At 41.3% G+C, this 19,392-nt stretch overlaps 1 protein-coding gene across 5 annotated transcripts in view; it reads left to right on the top strand.

Annotated features, from left to right (window-relative positions):
* Nucleotides 1–19,392, top strand: part of LOC121015340 (ABC-type organic anion transporter ABCA8-like) — a 61,326-nt gene that overhangs the window by 16,826 nt on the left and 25,108 nt on the right. For all 5 annotated transcript variants that reach the window (XR_005783771.1, XM_040452209.1, XM_040452210.1 and 2 more), the window contains 10 exons: nt 552–727; nt 1,172–1,291; nt 1,539–1,677; nt 2,484–2,574; nt 6,036–6,175; nt 9,415–9,534; nt 12,932–13,130; nt 13,625–13,791; nt 17,453–17,586; nt 18,305–18,442. Coding sequence is in view for 4 of the 5 variants with exons in the window: in XM_040452209.1 (XP_040308143.1) it covers nt 552–727; nt 1,172–1,291; nt 1,539–1,677; nt 2,484–2,574; nt 6,036–6,175; nt 9,415–9,534; nt 12,932–13,130; nt 13,625–13,791; nt 17,453–17,586; nt 18,305–18,442 (1,424 nt within the window). In the remaining variant the exon portion in view is untranslated. The remainder of the gene's footprint in view (nt 1–551; nt 728–1,171; nt 1,292–1,538; nt 1,678–2,483; nt 2,575–6,035; nt 6,176–9,414; nt 9,535–12,931; nt 13,131–13,624; nt 13,792–17,452; nt 17,587–18,304; nt 18,443–19,392) is intronic.

The raw sequence follows: 19,392 nt of genomic DNA, 5'->3' as shown, positions 1-19,392 counted from the left end.
GAGGGCAAATACATCCCAGGGTGGAGGCAAATTCGCAGCCTCTGCCTGGATCACATTTCCTAAGATCGTTTATTATATCGCCAAGCCTAAATGTGAAGGGTGGAAAAATAGATAACATCTTGATGATAAAGCTGCAGATGGGACTTTCTGTTTTCTTCCAGTATACCACACGACCAAAACAGAAGTTCATAATGCCTACGTTATATAAACCTTGGAGAGAAAATCGTGTATCTAAAATGTAATTGATAAATATATAGTGATTTTTCATCTAGATAGATCTTTCTTTTCTTAAGTTTGTGTTTCATTTCCAGTTAGTTCACATACAGTGTAAAGTGAGTTTCAGGTATACAATATAGTGATTCGACACTTCATACAACACCCAGTACTCCTTACGGCAGCTGCACCCCTGAATCCCCATCACCTGTTTCACCCATCCCCCCCACCCACCTCCCCTCTGATAACCATCAGTTTGTTCTCTATAATTAAGAGTCTGTCTAGAAAGATCTCAATTCAAGCATTCCTCTGATATTAACTCTTAGCCTTTATTATAGGTTCAGTCACCATTTATAATAATAAGCTTTCAGAAATGGCTGACCTCGATAATATCAGCAAGCTCACTGGGATTTGTCCGCAATCCAACGTGCACTTTGATTTCCTCACCGTGAAAGAAAATCTCAGGCTGTTTGCTAAAATAAAAGGAATTCGGCCGCATGAACTGGACAAAGAGGTACAGAAACACGTCAGAATTAGTGTATGGGTCAAAAAGAGATTGTGAACTCTATTTGTACTGAGTTCTTTATGCTTTCATTAAATTATATTGGTGCAAATCACGTATAAGTGTTCGACGAAATCGAACTTAGATAACATCTAACGTTTATGTGTAACTTACAGCGTGCCAAGCAGTATCCTTAACTTCAAAGAGAATAATTGGCCGATTCCTCACAACCACTCTAAGAAATAAGTACTGTTACCATCCCCATTTTATACATGTGGAAACTGAGGTTCAGGATCAAGATTATGCAGCTAGTTAAAGTGGAGTGGTATTCTAATCCAGGCAGCCGCCTCAGGTTCCATGCTTTGAGCCATTACACCTTACAGCCTTGCGTTTTCAAATTTAACAAGAAAAGAAACAAAATCTTGATTTGTGACATAAAGCTTCTTATTCGGTTAGATACAAAGAGTTTTGCTGGAGTTGGAGATGAAAAACATCCAGAATGTCCTTGCTCAAAACTTAAGTGGCGGACAGAAAAGAAAACTCAGCTTTGCGATTGCCATTTTAGGAGATCCTCAGGTAAGTAAGTCAGACTAAATTTGGAGATGAATTCAAAATTTCAAAAATGAAACTTTGGTAGTGGTTCAAACCTTTTATTTGCAAAGGACATCTATGCCAAGGGATTGATGATAGAACATGAAATATAAGAACAAAATCTTAACTACCGTATCCTTTTAAATTTATGTAAGTAATGTGGTTTCTGCGTGTTTTCTGGAAGAACCGTGCTTTACTAGAAACACACTTTGTATACATCCCTCCTCGGTAGGTTTTCCTATTGGACGAACCAACTGCGGGACTGGATCCCTTTTCAAGGCACCTTGTGTGGAACCTCCTGAAGGAGTGGAAAGCAAACCGTGTGGTCCTCTTTAGTACCCAGTTCATGGATGAGGCTGACATCCTGGCTGGTAACTGCCGATTTCCTTTAAGTGTCATCATGAGGTCTTTATGAGACTTGGGAAATATGGATTTGTATCCTGAGCAGCTGTATTTTATAATCTGGTCATCTAGTTGTACCTAGCAATCCGAACAGCTGGTAATGATACGAACTGGGCCCGACGAGTTTCACTCCCAACCTTTTCCGTGTGTCTCCTAGAATTTTCTATCATTTGATGTTACAAGGGCATGATCTGCCAGGAAGCTCAATTATTGTGAAGTGAGAGTCTGTATTCTAATACATTAATCCTTTTACTCAAAGTTAAGGTACACTGACTTGACATATTCGAATAATGGTTTGGTCCGTTAAAATAGATAGTGTAACAACAGTCTATATTAGAAGACGTATTCACGTAACCTCCCGGAGTGGTTAGATGGCAAAACAATAGGCTAAAGTCTACAAGTAAGATTAAAGTGTGCCTGTTTCAATGAGTTTTTATGAAGCGCTGTACTTGAAAATGCGGGGGTGCCTGGGTGGCTCAGTCCGTTAAGCGTCCGACTCTTGATTTCAGCGCAGGTCATGATCTCACGGTTCATGAGGTCAGACCCTGCTTCAGGCTCTGCTCTAACAGCGTGGAACCTGCTTGGGATTCTCTCCCTCTCTTGCTGTCACTCCCATGCTCTCTAAACCAACAAACCAACAGACAAATAAATAAACTTCAAACACACACAATAAAGAAATGTGGAAGCTCCTAAACTAGAGTAGAATCATGGTTACCTCTTGGGAAAGAGTGGACGACTTCTTACGAAACTTCCTTCTTTGCTTCTTCCTTTTCAGATCGGAAAGTGTTTCTCTCCGGCGGGAAGCTGAAGTGTGCAGGCTCTTCTCTGTTCCTCAAGAAGAAATGGGGCATTGGATATCATTTAAGGTAGAGCCACATGAGGAGGCTGGGAAACTGAGAAAGGCACATGATGTAAGCACAATGTTTGATGGAATGAATACATTACAGCACAGGTGAAACTCTTTTATTTGCCCCACACCGATATTTGCATGTGCATATGTGGAGATATTTACACACATATATGGAATTGGTCTGTATATAGGAGAGGGGTTGACGGGTAGATTTTAGAGACTGAAAATACAAGATAACAAAAAAGCCGAGATAAATGTGATAGAAAATCCATCCACGGCACACTGTTAAGGAAGGTTTGGATTGAAGGAACTTTCACGGCTGACACGTGGTATTATCCACCGTTCTCCCCCGTCACCCACGCGTTAACATCGTTTCTTGAGTTGGCTCCTTGCTTCTACTTGATCTCTCAGCGGTGATGTTCATGTGCTTGCTCTTCTCTCCGTCCTCTTCATTGTATATTTTTATCATGATTTTCAATCAACTGGGGTTGATGGAGTCATTCAGAGAGAAGATGCGTACCATCGTTGTATTTAAATCTTGAGTCTTTTGAGATAGAAACCATTGCTATTTTTATTCTACAGATAAACGTAGAATGCCCCTAGGTTCGTAAGTGAGAGAGCCAGGAATTGAATCTGGATATTTTTAACTTTGAAGGCTAATATCCAGATATGTATTTTAAATTAATGTTTATTCATGAATTAATGAATAACATGAATTAATGTTTATTCATGAATTGGCCAGTTTGTCAAAAGTATAGCTCTAACTTATGGCATCTGTAACTTAAATATATATATATGTGTGTGTATATATATATACATATATATATATATATATATATATATACATACATATGACACAAGAAACAAAAAAACATTAATGGCTCCATTTTATCTATCATAATCCAAATTTTGTTGTCATATGAAACTGGTGTGGCCCACCCTATTGTGACTTCCATATTACTCGCCTTTAGTTAAAAATTAAATATGCAGGGCGCCTGGGTGGCTCAGTTGGTTGAGTGTCTGACTCTTTATTTTGGCTCAGACTGATCTCACGGTCGTGGGATCGAGCCCCACGTCCGGCACGGCACTGAGGGTGGATGGAGCCTGCTTAAGATTTTCTCTCTGCCTCCCTCTGCCCCTCCCCCGCTCCTGTTCTCTCCCTGTCTCTCAAGAAAAAAAGAAAGAAATACACATTGTTCATTGCACACGCCTGTCGTGACCTACATTTCCCCTTGTCCGAGGTTATTTCCAGAGGCTGGCAGTTTTCTTGGGTCGATTCCCGCCTGTTTTCGTCCTATGGAGTTATTTGAATGCTGTCTCGTGTAGCTTTTGCTAATCTTCCAGCTCCGTGTATCGTCCCGGTGTTTCATTTCCCCAGGCACATTGTTTGAGTTGCTTCTTGGAAGTGAATTAAGCTCCCTGCAACTCGGTTTCCTCGCTTACAAAGTGGGCATAACAACTCCCAGTTGCAAGTAAAGGTCAGAGAAGAGCAAATGACATCGCGCCTCATACAGAGAGCATCGAAACAGAACGTGTTCTCTAAGTAAAAAACGCTGGTCAGGATCCCTGCATACCCGGGTGTTTAGGTATCTCCCGTGGCCTGCTTCCACGTTGCAGCAGCAATGTTGAAGATTTGCGGTAGAGACCGACTGGCCGCAAAGCCTAAAACATTTACCACGTATTCCGTTTTCAGAAACGAGCCTACTGCCCTCCATTTCTGAGCTATAGGCTCCCCGAGGAGGGTACATTTTCTGCTCCCTCAGTCCTCTCTGGTGCCCAGCACAAGTTGTTGTAAGTAACCAAGAAGTATCTATTACATTGTTTTTATTTCAGGGGGCAGCAGCACCATGGAGAACAGTTACGATTTGCGGGGTGTTATTTAGTTGTTTTTGTTTTTTGTGTTTTTTTTTGCTTCATTCTCTCAGTGAGTTTCACTGCCTCTAAAAATGAAAGGGATTCTCATTTGTTCTTAATACGCACCAGTAAGCGTAGTTTCGATGTAAGTGTTTGATCAAATAAAATAGCCATTTTTTTAAAAAGAAAGTTTATTTGTTTATGTTGAGATAGAGAGAATACAGGCAGGTGAGGGGCAGAGAGGAGAAACAGAAGCCCAAGCAGGCTCCGTGCCGTCAGCGCAGAACTTGGTGCGGGGCTCAAACCCACAAACCGCGAGACCGTGACCTGAGCCGAAATCAAGAGTTGGATGCTCAACCGACTGAGCCACCAAGGTGCCCCTAAAAAAGCCTTGTTTAAAGGACTTACTGAGTACAGACGTCACTATTACCCAGTTCTTCCGACAGCCTTAAACGTCAGGAATCATTATTCCATTTTGCTAATGAGCAGACTGTCCAGATAGGGCAAGCAGCACACTTCAAACGGCAAAACCGAGTTTCGAAGCCAAGTCACTACTGGTATTTGTCTATTGTATACTTTGAAGCCTGGATTCATACGTTTTTGTTTGTTTTTCTACATTACGGAAATACCCATGGTATTTTTTTTTTTAAGTTTTTTTTTTTCAACGTTTATTTATTTTTGGGACAGAGAGAGACAGAGCATGAACGGGGGAGGGGCAGAGAGAGAGGGAGACACAGAATCGGAAACAGGCTCCAGGCTCTGAGCCATCAGCCCAGAGCCCGACGCGGGGCTCGAACTCACGGACCGCGAGATCGTGACCTGGCTGAAGTCGGACGCTTAACCGACTGCGCCACCCAGGCGCCCCACCCATGGTATTTTTTAATGGGTAGACTGTGCTTCTCTGTGATTCTGTGTTCTTGGTCAAAGTTCTGGGGTTAGCACTGCAAAGAGAGCAAAAATTAGTGATCTCAACGACTCACACCCACGTTCATCCACAATTCATTTCTGTCCGTGCCCCATTTCCTTCAGAGCATTTACTACTATTGCATTTACTACTGATCATTTCTTTTTCTGTTTGTTTCCTTGTTTTCTCCCTGTCTCCCCACCAGACAGTAAACTCCGTAAGAACAGGGCAGCGCTTTTATTCACCGCTGTACCCTCAGCACTTAGGGAAGTTTTTGTCACATACTAGGAGCTTAATAAATTTGTATGGAAGAGGCAGTTGAAGAACAGAAACTGTTTTGTCCCTGCCTATCAAAATCCCCTTCTGTTTTCCCAATACGGTAATCCTGTTCAGCCAAATAAAACTCCTTTTGAAAAATCTTCACCATTTTCCACTTTGTGTAGTCCTGCTGTGTCCCTGCTGTCTCTACTCTGCCACTGTTCTCCTTTTAAGGACTTGAGTCAATATTAACTTGCTCTGGGCATCATCTCTAAATAACCTGACCAGTGGTTCTGATTAGCTCCCTCTGCCTTCTCCTATTACATTTATACGATCTGATATTTTTTCCCCTTTATTTCATGTTTGAATGGCCTATCTCTTGCATAGAAGTCATTTTCTTCATGCTATTGAAGACTGTGTCAAATAACATATATCTTTCTTTTTTATTTTTCAAACACCAGTTTGCAGTTGAATGAAATGTGTGTTCAGGAAAAAATAACATCGCTGGTTAAACAGCACATCCCCGATGCCAAATTATCAGTGGAAAGTGAAGGAAAACTTGTCTACACATTGCCCTTGGAGAGAACAAGTAAATTTCCCGGTAAGCACACTGTGAAATGAAATGTGTAAATAATATTTATAATCATAATGATAATTCTTACAGCATATATTGAGAGCTTACAATGTGTTCAGGCATTTGAAACATGATGCAAAGAATAAGACCGTGGTTGGATGATTTTATCGATTGTAGGAAATATATTTCAGTAGTTGCATTGCAATGTCTGGGCATTTTAGGGAACTCTTTAAGTCATTCATTCCCTCTGTGGTGCATAGCAGAATCTTCTAGGGTTCGTAACTGTGAATGAACACAAGTGGTTGAAAACGTCTGGCTTAGCCATTACGTTAAACAGCCCCGTGATTGGTCCTTTTCGTTCTCGACAGGATTTTTGTGATAGCTTTGGGGTTTTTATGCCAATACATAAAAGTTTACTTTAGGACCGCCATTTTGAATTCTTTGTCGGGTAAATCATAAAGCTTCATTTACGAAGGTCTGTTTCTGGAAGTTTGTCTTGTTTCTTTGTTGGGAGCATCTCCCACTGATGTCTCCTCTTCCTTCACACTCTGTGTGGATGTCTGCACTTTACGTAAAGCGGGCACCTCTCCCGGGCTTCACAGGCTGGCTTTCTGCAGGAAAGGGGACACGGGCGATCAGCCTGGTCAGAGATTCGGAGGGCTGCCATCAACTCTTTGGAAGCAGGCAGCTGTCGTTTTTGTCTGTGCTGAGCCAGAGAGTGAGTAATGGCACCACGTAAACTATAATAATCAGGTTTGTGTGATATCGGCAGAGTGATAGACACGTAGACAGAACGGAATAGAGAATCCAGAAACAGACCCACAGACATACGCCAGGCCAATTTTCGACAGAAGTGGAAAAGCAATTCAATGGAGGAAAGATAACCTTTCCAACAAATGGGAGCAAGTGGACCCACAGGCATAAACGTGAACCTTTATCTAAATCTTCTACCTTAGGTAGAAATCAGCTTAATATAAATCGTGGACTTAAAAGGCAAATGTAAAACCATAAAATGTTTTAAAAATAAGAGAAAAATCGTCAAGCCATGAAAACATATGCACACAGAACCCCTGTACGTGAATGTTTATAGCAGCTTTGTCTGGAACAGACAGCAGCCGAAACCACCCAGATGCCCTTTAACAAGTAAAGGGTTCAATTCTAGAACTGTCGTGACATTGCATTGCCACTCAGCAGTAAAAAGGAACAAGCCACCGACTGGCCTATGCAACAACCTGGATGAATATTCAGAGAACCATCCTCAGTGGAAATAGCCAATCCTAAAAGAAAACATACTATGACTCAGTTTGTAGAACATTCTTGAAATGGCAGAATTATAAAAATGGAGGAGGGATTAATAGTTGCCATAGGGTTGGGGAAAGACGGAATGAGGAGAGATGGTTGCGGCTGTAAATGGGTAGCATGATCTTTGTGGGGATGGGAATATCCTGTATCTTTTTCTTAAATGTCTATTTATTTTGAGAGGGAGAGATATCGAGCTCGAGCAGGGGAGGGGCAGAGAGGGGGGGTGGAGAGAGAGAGAATCCCAAGCAGGCTCTGCACCGTCAGTGCAGACAGGGCCTGACGTGAGGCTCAGACCCACGAACTGTGAGATCATGACCTGAGCCAAAACCGAGAGTCGGACACTTAACCAACGGAGCCCCCCAGGCACCCTGGAAATGTGCTGTATCTTGATTGTATTTTCACTAGGGTGGTTGTGATCATTGTACTGTGGCTTTTTAAGATATTACCGTTGGGGGACACGGAGTGAAGGGTACAGATCTCTCTGTATTATTTTTTTTACAACTGCTTGGGAATCTAAAATGAGCTCAAGATAACAAGTTGAATTAAAAGAGAAAGAAAAAATGCATTTATTATATGTCATTCAGAAAACCTGCTCCCTAGTAGAGAGGCCCTCTAGGAGGGCCACACTGGATGGTGGAAGAAATTAACTGGGCCATACGTGTGGTTAACAGACACATAGATTAACCCCACGAAGTCATTCACATATACATTTTATGGCGACAGCACAGGCGTTCCTAAGAGCCATGGGGCAAGATGTTAATCAAATCCCGATTAATGTGTTTTCACAGTCGTTACAATTTGGAGGAGGTTTGTCCAATGTTAGGGAAAGTGAAGAATGACACAAACCACTCATTAGCAGTTTGAATCTCACCTCTTTCCTGCCCTTCCATACATAGGACTCTGATCAAGACAGAAAGCTTTTAACTTCTCCTTTTGCCCAGGGAGAAACGATAGGTGGAAGGCTCAGGACCTCTATAATCCTGCTAGGATCTAAAATTAGGTTTCAATTCAGGCTTCATTTAATTAGCTGCTATTATTCAGATCCAGACAGGCAGAGACAGTGTTCATTATATTAAGAACAGTGGCTGATGCAAAAGTGGCTTTGGTCAACGAACTAAAGGGGGCAGGGACAGAGCATCACTGGAGGAGGCACCAACCTCCAGTTTCCCACTACAAGATGCCCTGAGTCCATTCTGCGTTCTTGATGACATCTTGTGAATTGTTTCTTCCACAGTCAAAAGCAGAAATAAAAAAAAATTTTTAAAAATAAAAGATTTATTATTCGTGTCCTTCCTTTAATATAGTTTTTTGGAACTGAAGAAGGTTCTGTACCATCATACCAATCCTCAAAAACTTAGTTCTCTCCGTTTTGTTGGCTAAAGCACAAATGGCCCTGAAAAGAGTCTTCAGTTAATTAGAGTTGAAAAAACCCGAAGTTCCCCTGTTCATTAAATGTTAAAAGTTACCATAATTAAGTTAAAAACAAACTTAAAATTTTTTTTAATTTTTTAAATGTTTATTTAGTTTTGAGAGAGAGAAAGAAAGAGAGGCAGAGCATGAACAGTGGAGGGGCAGAGAGAGAGGGAGACACAGGATCTGAAGCAGGCTCCATCCAGGCTCTGAGCTGTCAGCACAGAGCCTGACGCCAGGGCTCGAACTCAAAAACCACGAGATCACGACCTGAGCCAAAGTCAGATGCTCAACTGACCAACTGGGCACCCCTAAAATGAAATTTTAACATAAATATAAATGACTATAAATTATTATTTGATCAAAGGAGGTTAATATATGAGCTGTCACAATATAAATTTTAAAATACAATATTTGAAGAGTAAGTACTTACTATGAAATGTTAGCTTTTAAAATGTATAGTTTTATTTCATACCTTTGTGCTTTGTCACATGAAAAGTTGTCTTCACTTGTGATTTTCATAGTTTTGATTTGCTACTGTACATGTTCTTCAGCACTTTACGAGGATCTGGATAGGAGTCCTGGCCTTGGAATCGAGAATTACGGTGTTTCCATGACAACCTTGAACGAAGTGTTCCTGAAACTAGAAGGAAAATCAGCTGTTGATGAATCAGGTAAATAAAACGCGTGACTGATCGTGTCAAGGTATTCACAGCACCTAGTGCAGTATATATTTCCGTAAAACACTGTTACATAGATGTGATTACGAAATGTGGGGTTCCGTGATGATCAAGGCCTTTCCTTTTTTTTTTTTTTTCAACGTTTATTTATTTTGGGCATAGAGAGAGACAGAGCATGAACGGGGGAGGGGCAGAGAGAGAGGGAGACACAGAATCGGAAACAGGCTCCAGGCTCTGAGCCATCAGCCCAGAGCCTGACGCGGGGCTCAAACTCACGGACTGCGAGATCGTGACCTGGCTGAAGTCGGACGCTTAACCGACTGCGCCACCCAGGCGCCCCTAGGCCTTTCCTAGACAAGGATAAATGGAGCCAGACTGCATTCCTGTCACATTTTACCTTTCCTGTCAATATTGCCTTATTATTAAAGCTGGCCCATTTTCTTCTATCCAAGGCTCATTCATCCTTCATCCCATTTCCCAAGAGCAATTTCAGACAAAACATGTATTATTTTTTAAAACTTTGTTTTTAATGTTTTTTTTTTAATTTTTTTTTTACATTTATTTATTTCTGAGAGACAGAGAGAGATGGAGCGTGAGTGGGGGAAGGGCAGAGAGAGAGGGAGACACAGAATCCGAAACAGGCTCCAGGCTCCGAGCTGTCAGCACAGAGCCTGACGCGGGGCTCGAACTCACAAACCGCGAGATCATACCCTGAGCCGAAGTCGGACGCTTAACCGACTGAGCCACCCAGGTGCCCCAATGTTTATTTATTTTTGAGAGAGAAAGAGAGACACAGCATCAGCAGGGGAGGAGCAGAGAGAGGGAGACACAGAATCCGAAGCAGGCTCCAGCCTCTGAGCTGTCAGCACATTTATTTTATTTATTTTAAATTTATTAAATTTATTTTAAGTGTGTTTATTTGAAATCCCTCTCTTCAAGCATTCTGAATATGGCCTCCCTGGTTTCCGATGAGAAGCTAGCTTTAGATTTTACAGAGAATATCTTGTGGGAGATAACTTGTTTTTTTCCCCCTGCTGCTTTCAAGATCCTTTTTTTTTTTTTTTTTTTTTGGTCCTTGGCTTTTGACGCCTTGACTGTGATGTCTTTAGGTGTCGATCTCACATTTATCCCACTGGGAGTCTAGTGAGTTTCTTATATGTGTAGTGAATGTTTTTCATCCAATGTGGGAAGTTGTTAGCCATTATTTTTTCAACTATAATTTCTGACCCTTTTTCTCTAAACTCTGCGTCTGGAACTCCCATTAACCCAGTATATGTGGTCGTGCATGTTAGAATGCTTGATCGTGTCTCCCATTTCTCTGAGACTTTTTTTTTTTCATTATGTTTTCTTTCTGTTCTTTAAACTAAATTATCTCACTTCTTTTGGGTCATGTTCACTGATTTCTTTCTTCCGCCGAAAGAAATCTGTAGAGCTTTTATTTTTTTCAGTGAACTTTTTTTCCTAATGGTTGCTTATTTTTGAGACAGAGAGAGACGGAGCATGAACGGGGAAGAGTCAGAGAGAGAGAGGGAGACACAGAACCCGAAGCTAGCTCTAGGCTCTGAGCTGTCAGCACAGAGCCTGACGTGGGGCTTGAACTCACAAACCGTGAGATCATGGCCTGAGCCGAAGTTGGACGCTTAACCGACTGAGCCACCCAGGGGCCCCTTCAGTGAACTTTTAAAATCGGTTCATGCACTTTTCAACTCAAATCTCTATTTGGTTATCTTAAATAATTTTTACATCTCTAATTATATCCCCTATTTGATGAGACGTTATTGAAATACAGTAAAACTTTGGTTTGTGAGCATAATTTGTTTCTGGAACGTACTTGTAGTCCAAAGCACTCATCTATCAAAGCAAATTTCAGGAACCATTGGCTCAGTTGTGATCATGTGACACTTGGCATCACATTCTATTCGTACTGCAAGGCACCACTCATGTATCAAGTTAAAATTTATTGGAAATGTTTGCTTGTCTCACTAAACAAGTTACTTGCAGTCCAAGGTTTTCCTGTACTTGGTGATTTATAAATGCGTCATTCGATGTACGAACATTTGTGGATTTCCTAGATGTTATTGCTGTTGACACATAAATCATATTCCAGCACAGGCAAAATTCTAGAGCTCCCTCTGTTATACATTTCTCAACAAGAAATGATATCTGCCTGATTTTCAGCTTGCTATCACTTTTTGTTTACTTGTTTTTGGGGGTTCGGCTTTTCTGCTACTGGGGAGTCAACCTGACTCTCCATCCTTGACCATGGCTTACCATGCCTTGGGAGATCTCTCCACCTTTCCACCCTACACCCAGATGTCAGCATGCCAGTGTATTGTACCCAGCCAAGATCCATTCTACCTCAGTATACCTCTTTCTGCTCATGTGTCCTGTAGCCAGCCCCTGGTGGATTTCCTTCACAGAGGAAGGCCCCATGTACCTTGACGATGTCTTCCACAAGTAAAGAGTCTCTGCCCTTTAGCGTGGATCTTTCTCAGCTTTTCCTTCCCATCTCCAGCCTTTGGTGTGCTGTTCCCATGTATCTGGTGAAGTTTTCATGGGAAAGGGTTGGTAAATGATGTAAATTCATTTTGGGACTTGAGTACCACGTGACTCTAGTCTGTCCTACCAGCCCATATGTGACCATAAGAGTTTGTTCAATGCCCTCTCCTAAAATAAAAATTTCTTTTATGCTCGTATCTGATGGGTTAAAAATAACTGGTATATTCTCTTGGTAAGAGAGGTGACAGTCTCTTGGAAGCAGGAGATCCCTGAATTATTCTTTTAATATACTGTTGGCCCCTACCTTGTATAAGATCTTTACATCTTCTTCAATAGTAACTGGAATGGTGTGTTTTTGTGTCTGTGGTTGGACATTTATGGGTGCATGCTTTCTGAGGTTGGATATCAGGCTTGTTTTAACACCATACAATGGACAGCATCCTGAGTCTTCAAAGACTGTAGAGCATATACAAGAGTGCAGCCTCCAGTGGTGCGAACAGATTTGAAATCCCACCAGTGCCAACAATTAACGGTTAATCCCGTTTGTAGCATGTCAATTCGTAGGTTGTTTCTCTAGGCGAACACCTGAGATTATTGTTCCCTTGCAAGTGACACCTATAGGCACGCTACGATCTCACGTATTTGCCCTGACCTCTTGAATGTGTTGTCTGTAGCCAAATGATCGAAGATCTCCTTTCTACTCCTTTTGTTCAAGGCATCAAACTTCCATGCATGTTTCTCGCTCATGGCGGCTGCCAATAGCACCACACAACGCCCACAGTTACGCAGAAGACTCTAGCAGTGTGGACGACACAAGCTCCTACATGCAGTAGGCTCCATAACGTCCAACTGGAGCCCAGTTTTATGAATTGCGTTTTTTCGTATTTTACAGATATTGCCATGTGGGGAGAAGCCCCGTCAGAAAGAGCTGGAGATACAGAGAGGCTTGTTGAGACAGAGCAAGTTCTCAGTTCGCTTAATGAGATAAGCCAGACCATAGGCGGAATGGCTCTTTGGAGACAGCAAATCTGTGCGATCGCAAGGGTTCGCTTCTTGAAATTAAAGCATGAAAGGAAAGCTCTTTTATCACTGTGAGTGTCAGAGTGCCATGGGTTTTTTTTTTCGGTCGATACATTAAGAAAACAAATCTAAGATGTAAAAGCAAGAGAAGACAATCAAAAAATAAAAAATAAAAACAAGGTGGGAGGGGCGCCTGGGTGGCTCAGTCGGTTAAGGGTCCGACTTTGGCTCAGGTCACCATCTCACGGTTTGTGGGTTCGAGCCTCACTTCAGGCTCTGTGCTGACAGCTCAGAGCCTGGAGCCTGCTTTGGATTCTGGGTCTCCCTCTCGCTCTGCCCCTCCGCCACTCACGCTTTGTCTCTCTCTGTCTCTGAAAAATGAATAAACCTTTAAAAAAATGTAATTTTAGGGGTAGGCAAAGGGCAAAATACTCAAGAAAAGAGTCCGAGAGCTCTGTGTTGAATTTCCATAAATTCTTGATGGTATCACGTTCTAATCTGCTCAGGCAGCTTTAAAGGTTAAGAAATGACTGTGCATTCACACTGGCACTTTTCTCCTGGGTAGGCTCTTGATTCTCGGATTTGGAGTTTGCCCTCTTCTCACGGAGATCATCACCATGAAAGTGTATCAACAGAGCTACACTTGGGAACTTTCTCCTCGTTTGTACTTCCTGGTTCCTGGACAACAGCCACGTGATCCTCTCACCGCATTACTGATCATCAACAAAACAGGTAATAATGTGGTGAATACTCCATTCCCAAGTGCATTCACGGTTAAGAGAAACATAAAGCATGCGAGAGAGGAAAAGAAACTTTTGACTTCCTCCGTATAAAACTGTTTATGAGGCTTGAGGAGGGTGAATGCCAAGTCCAGGAAGGTAAAGGGACTAGGAAAGGACTTGCCAAGGAGACATAAACTTTCTGGTGGCTGTGGGCAAAATGAAAGCATTTGTATCAAAAAAACACATTTGTGGGGCGCCTGGATGGCTCAGTCAGTTAAGCATCCAACTCTTGATTTCAGCTCAGGTCATGATGTCACAGTTCATGAGTTCAAGCCCCGTGTTGGGTTCTGTGCTGACAGTGCGGAGCCTGCTTGGGATTCTCTGTTTCTGTTTCTGTTTCTCTCTCTCTCTCTCTCTCTCTCTGCCCCTCCCCTGTTCAACCTTTATCTTTCTCAGAATAAATAAATAAACATTAAAAAAAGACACATTTGTAACAGCTGGAGCTAGAATTCATGTGCTATTCCATTTATTCCAAGGATACAGTCCAGTGGTTTTCAGTGTATTTCACAGAATTGTGTAACTCTCAGTACAATTCATTTTTTTAGAATATTTTTATATCAAAACTTTTTTTAAAAAAAATTTTAAAGAATATTTTTATCTCAAAAAGAAATCCCATGCTCATGAGTACTCATTGCCACTTACTCTTCCCCAGCTCTGAGAAACCACAAAATTTCTGTTTCTACAGATCTCTGTTACCCTGGACATTTAATATAAGTAGAATTACACAACATATGATCTTTTATGACCGACTTCGTTCGCTTAGCGTGATGTTTTCCAGGTTCGTCTATGTTGTAGCATGTTTCAGTATTTTTTTAATTGTGGAAGAATTCCATTGTGTGAATATGCTACATTTTATTTTTCATCAGATGATGGATAGTTTCTCCAAATTATTGGTTATTATGAGTCATGCTACTATAAATGTCCATGTACAGGTTTTTGTATGAACATACATATTTTTTTCACTTCTTTGGGGTATAAAACCCAGAAATGGAATTGTTGGGTCATATGGTGACTAGATTTAACCTTTTGAGGAAAGGCCAAAGTTCTTTGAACGGGCTGCCCCAATTTACGTTTATGCCAGCAATTTGTGAGGGTTCCAATTTCTACACATTGTCACCCAAACTTGTTATTTCCTGACTTTTTTTTTTTTTTTTGTCATACTCATCTTCGTATGAATCAAGTAGTATCTTGTAGTTTGATTTGCATTTTGCTAATAGCTACTGACCTTAGGCATCTGCCCATGTGCTTACTGGCCAGTTGTATATCTGTCTTTGCAGAAGTGCCTTTTTTCTTCCTATTTAAACAATGAATCATATGTTCTTTTTATTGAATCCCAAGTGTTCTTTATATATTCTAGATACAAGTCTCTTATCGCATGCAGTAGATCCTCATCATTCACAGGTTATGTACTTGCAGACTTCTCTAGTCAGTAAAACTTATTTGTGACCCCAAAACCAATACTCATGGCTCTTTTGTAATCATTCACACCCAAGCTCAGATCAGTGGACAGTTTGAGTCACCTGATACACACTTTCCAGCTGAGATGATACTCTGTTTCCTTGTTCAGCTCTCATACTGTAACTAAATATCCTTTCTGTAGTCTATTGAATGCTACGTTTTCCACCCAAGTAGAGTGCACAAGTGCTTTCTAGTGTCCCTGAGTCAAGAAGGCCATGAGATACCTTCCAGAGGAAATATGTGTGTTAAATAAGCTTCGTTCAGGTATACATTAGTGTCGTTGGCTTTGAGAGCACTGTTACAAGTCAACAATATATATACCAAAACATATATAAGATATGGCAATCTCTTGATTGGTCAAAGAATTTGTTGCAACCAGAGGCTCACAGGAACCTAAGCCATAATTAAGAATTCACTTGGGGCGCCTGGGTGGCTCAGTCGTCTGAGTGTCCGACTTCGGCTCAGGTCATGATCTCGCGGTTCATGAGTTCGAGCCCCGCATCGGGCTCTGTTGCTGACAGCTCAGAGCCCGGAGCCTGCTTCAGATTCTGTGTCCCCCTTTCTCTCTGCCCCACCTCTGCTCGTGCTCTGTCTCTCTCTGTCTTTCAAAAATGAATAAACGTAAAAAAAGTTAAAAAAAATTAAAGAATTCACTAATTCAGTGTTTGTGGTGACTTTATAGAATATATGTACCATGAATAATAAGAATCAGTTGCAAGTTTTCTGCAAATATTTTGCTTCGTCCTGTAGATTGCCTTTTCATTTTCTCATTAGTGTCCTTTGAAGCATAATGTTTTAATTTTTTTAAGTTCTTTTTTTTTTTCTGAGACAAAGGCAGTGTGAGTGGTGGAGGGGCAGAGAGAGGGAGAGAGAGAATCCCAAGCAGACTTTGCAGTGTCAGCGTAGAGCCCATTGTGGGCCTTGAACTCACCAACCATTGAGATCGTGACCTGAGCCGAAATCAAAAGTTGGATGCTCAACCAACTGAGCCACCCAGACACTCTATAATGTTTTAATTCTTACAAGGTCCAACTTATTTTTTTCCCTGGCTTGTGCTTTTGGTCTCATATCTAGGTAAGCTTTACATAACCCAAAATCACAAGGATTTACTTCTATATTTTCTTCTAAGGTGTCTTTACTCTTAGTTCTTCCATGTAGGTCTGTGATCCAGTTTGAGTAATTTTTGTGTATGGTGTGAGGAAGGGACACAACTTCAATGGCTATTCAGTTCTCTTCAGGGGACTGAGTGGTCACCAACCTTTCTTACTCCTTTCAGTCCCATGTTGCATAAACTCCATCCCCCCAGGTAGTGAGAGGACTGGAGTCCCGGTCCATCCACTCCCTACTTATGAGATGAAAGCTCTATCATAGGCACGTGAGGCCAAAGATAACAAGGCCAAATCATCCTTATCCCAGTTCTTCCCAAGAAGATACTGTAGCCCTAGACGTGGCTTGATGAAGGATTCTTGAGTTCTTGGCTATCTCCAGAGTGAAGCTTCTGTCAAGCTAATTGAGGATAGGGACTAACGGTATGGATTTTTAGCTCAAATGCCAGTTTCTTAGTGTTCTTACCCAAACTTACCAGATTTTCTTAAATTTTTTTTGCACTTTCTGTGTGCCATTAAGACAATCAAGAGATTTTTAACTTGTTGGATTTTTAGTAATTTTTACAAGTTATGGTTGCTTTTCTGGGAGAAGGTCCATGAAGCTCCTCCTACCCGCATTCAAACAGCTGTTATCGAGACACATTTTGAAAGTCAATTAATAATCTAGCAGTAGTAAAGTGAGATTTAGCGATTTTCGTAGTTGATTAGTAGCGATTATCCGTGTCATTAAACCCTTAATGTTTATGACCACTGATTGCAATATTCTAGATAAAAACATCATTCCAAATGCCATATGGTGCTCAAAAAAAGACTTTCACCTTTCACATTAGCAGTAATCAGAAGCAAATAAATATATTATGAACTAAACTCCACCACAAGTGAATAGATTTTTAATTCACAGTAACAAGTATGTTACATGGAAAGCTATCCTGATAGTCCATATGATGGTAAGGATCACATAATGACATTAATTAAAATTTTATTGTACAACTTGACATTGATTTTCTTAGTTTTATGACACACCTAATATATTTAACTGCAACACAGGGGCAAGCATTGATGACTTTATACATTCTGTGGAGCATCAAAACATAGCTTTGGAAGTGGATGCATTTGGAACTAAAAATGCCCTAGATGACCCATCTTATAATGGAGCCATCATAGTGTCTGGTAATGAAAAGGTATGTTGGTCTCTGTTTCATAATTTTTCCCCAAGATGTGGAAAACCAATACGATATCGATGTACTCAGCTTTCCACTTCAGGAAATGAAATGAAAAACAAAGAATGCTTGCATTCATTACTCAGTGAATTGTAGTCATTAATATGATGAATAATTCATATTTTAATCATTGTCTACCAACACAAGCTGTGTGTGTTAGCAAAATAAACACTATATAATACCCCCTGTCAAGTGCATATTTAAGTCCAAAGAACTCAGATTTCCTCTCAAGGATTTTAGAATACATATTTTCTGAAACTTCTGTTTTATTCTTAAACAATAATACTTGATGCTAGCCTTCACCCAGATGTCTGGTGTCCTGAAAATTAGATTCAGTCTATATACTTGTTCTGTTTTACTTACACAGTGTTTGTGTTTTGCTTTATGAGCACAAGTGAGAGAGGGGCAGGGAGAGAGGGAGACACAGAATCGGAAGCAGGCTCCAGGCTCCGAGCGGTCAGCACAGAGCCCAACGCGGGGCTTGAACTCACGGACCGCGAGATCGTGACCTGAGCCGAAGTCGGATGCTCCACCGACTGAGCCACCCAGGCGCCCCTATGTGACACCATTTTAAAAACAGGATTTTTTAAATTTTAGATATTGAATTTTGACCTCGTTAGCAAACAAACAAAAAAAAAAAGACCTTTGAGAATTTATAATTTTGCTTTTTATATTTTAGTGTTACAGATTTTCATTAGTATGCAATACCAAAAGACTAAATTGCTTCCCAGTTCTCATGGATATTATTAGTAACGCACTACTTGGAATGGTTAAGCCATCAGCACACATCCAAACTGATAGAAGTACATTTTCAAGGGTAAGTATATTGACTCTCCTCCATCAGGAATCTGGTCTCTCCTGCACCAAGAATGTCCCAGGTTACTCTTTTAAGTGCTGCAATCTCGTTCTTATTGAGTAAATGGCTGCATAATAAATCACGACTTGGTTCATGCTAGCTCTCTGGTTTTAAGAAATCAGTACACTTTTTAGAGCTTCAATGTTTTCAGTAATCTCTATACCCAGCACGGGGCTCAAATTCGCAACCCCAAGAGTCGCACGCTCTACCAACTGAGCCACTCAGGGGCCCCTGGAGCTTTATTTTTTTTAACGTTTTTTTAATGCTTTATTTATTTTTGAGAGACAGACAGAGACAGAGAATGAGCATGGGGAGGTGCAGAGAGAGAGGGAGACACAGAATCTGAAACAGGCCCCGGGCTCTGACAGCTCAGAGCCCAACACGGGGCTCGAACTCATGAACTGCAAAATCATGACCTGATCCGACGTCGGATGCTTCAGGGACTGAGCCACCCAGGTTCCCAGAGCTTTAATTTTTTAAATGAAAAACAGAACTCTTTTTCAAAGGGAATGTGAGGTAATGAAAGTGAAGTCAGGAAGCACTGAGACTAACGCAAAAATAACAAAAGTAGGAAGGAGGGAGAGAGACAAAGAAGAAAAGGAAAGAGAAGGGAAGGGGAGGGAAAGGAAAGGAAGAAATTGAAGTCTTATTATTACTTTTAGAAATACTACAGAGAGGGGCGCCTGGGTGGCGCAGTCGGTTAAGCGTCCGACTTCGGCCAGGTCACGATCTCGCGGTCCGTGAGTTCGAGCCCCGCGTCAGGCTCTGGGCTGATGGCTCAGAGCCTGGAGCCTGTTTCCGATTCTGAGTCTCCCTCTCTCTCTGCCCCTCCCCCGTTCATGCTCTGTCTCTCTCTGTCCCAAAAATAAATAAACGTTGAAAAAAAAAAATTAAAAAAAAAAAAAAAAAAA

Source organism: Herpailurus yagouaroundi, unplaced genomic scaffold (genome assembly GCF_014898765.1).
Source record: "Herpailurus yagouaroundi ecotype Mexico unplaced genomic scaffold, PumYag 206, whole genome shotgun sequence".
Lineage (NCBI taxonomy): Eukaryota > Metazoa > Chordata > Mammalia > Carnivora > Felidae > Herpailurus > Herpailurus yagouaroundi.
The sequence above is the reverse complement of the archived record's forward strand: the minus strand, read 5'-3'. Positions and strand labels throughout refer to the sequence as shown.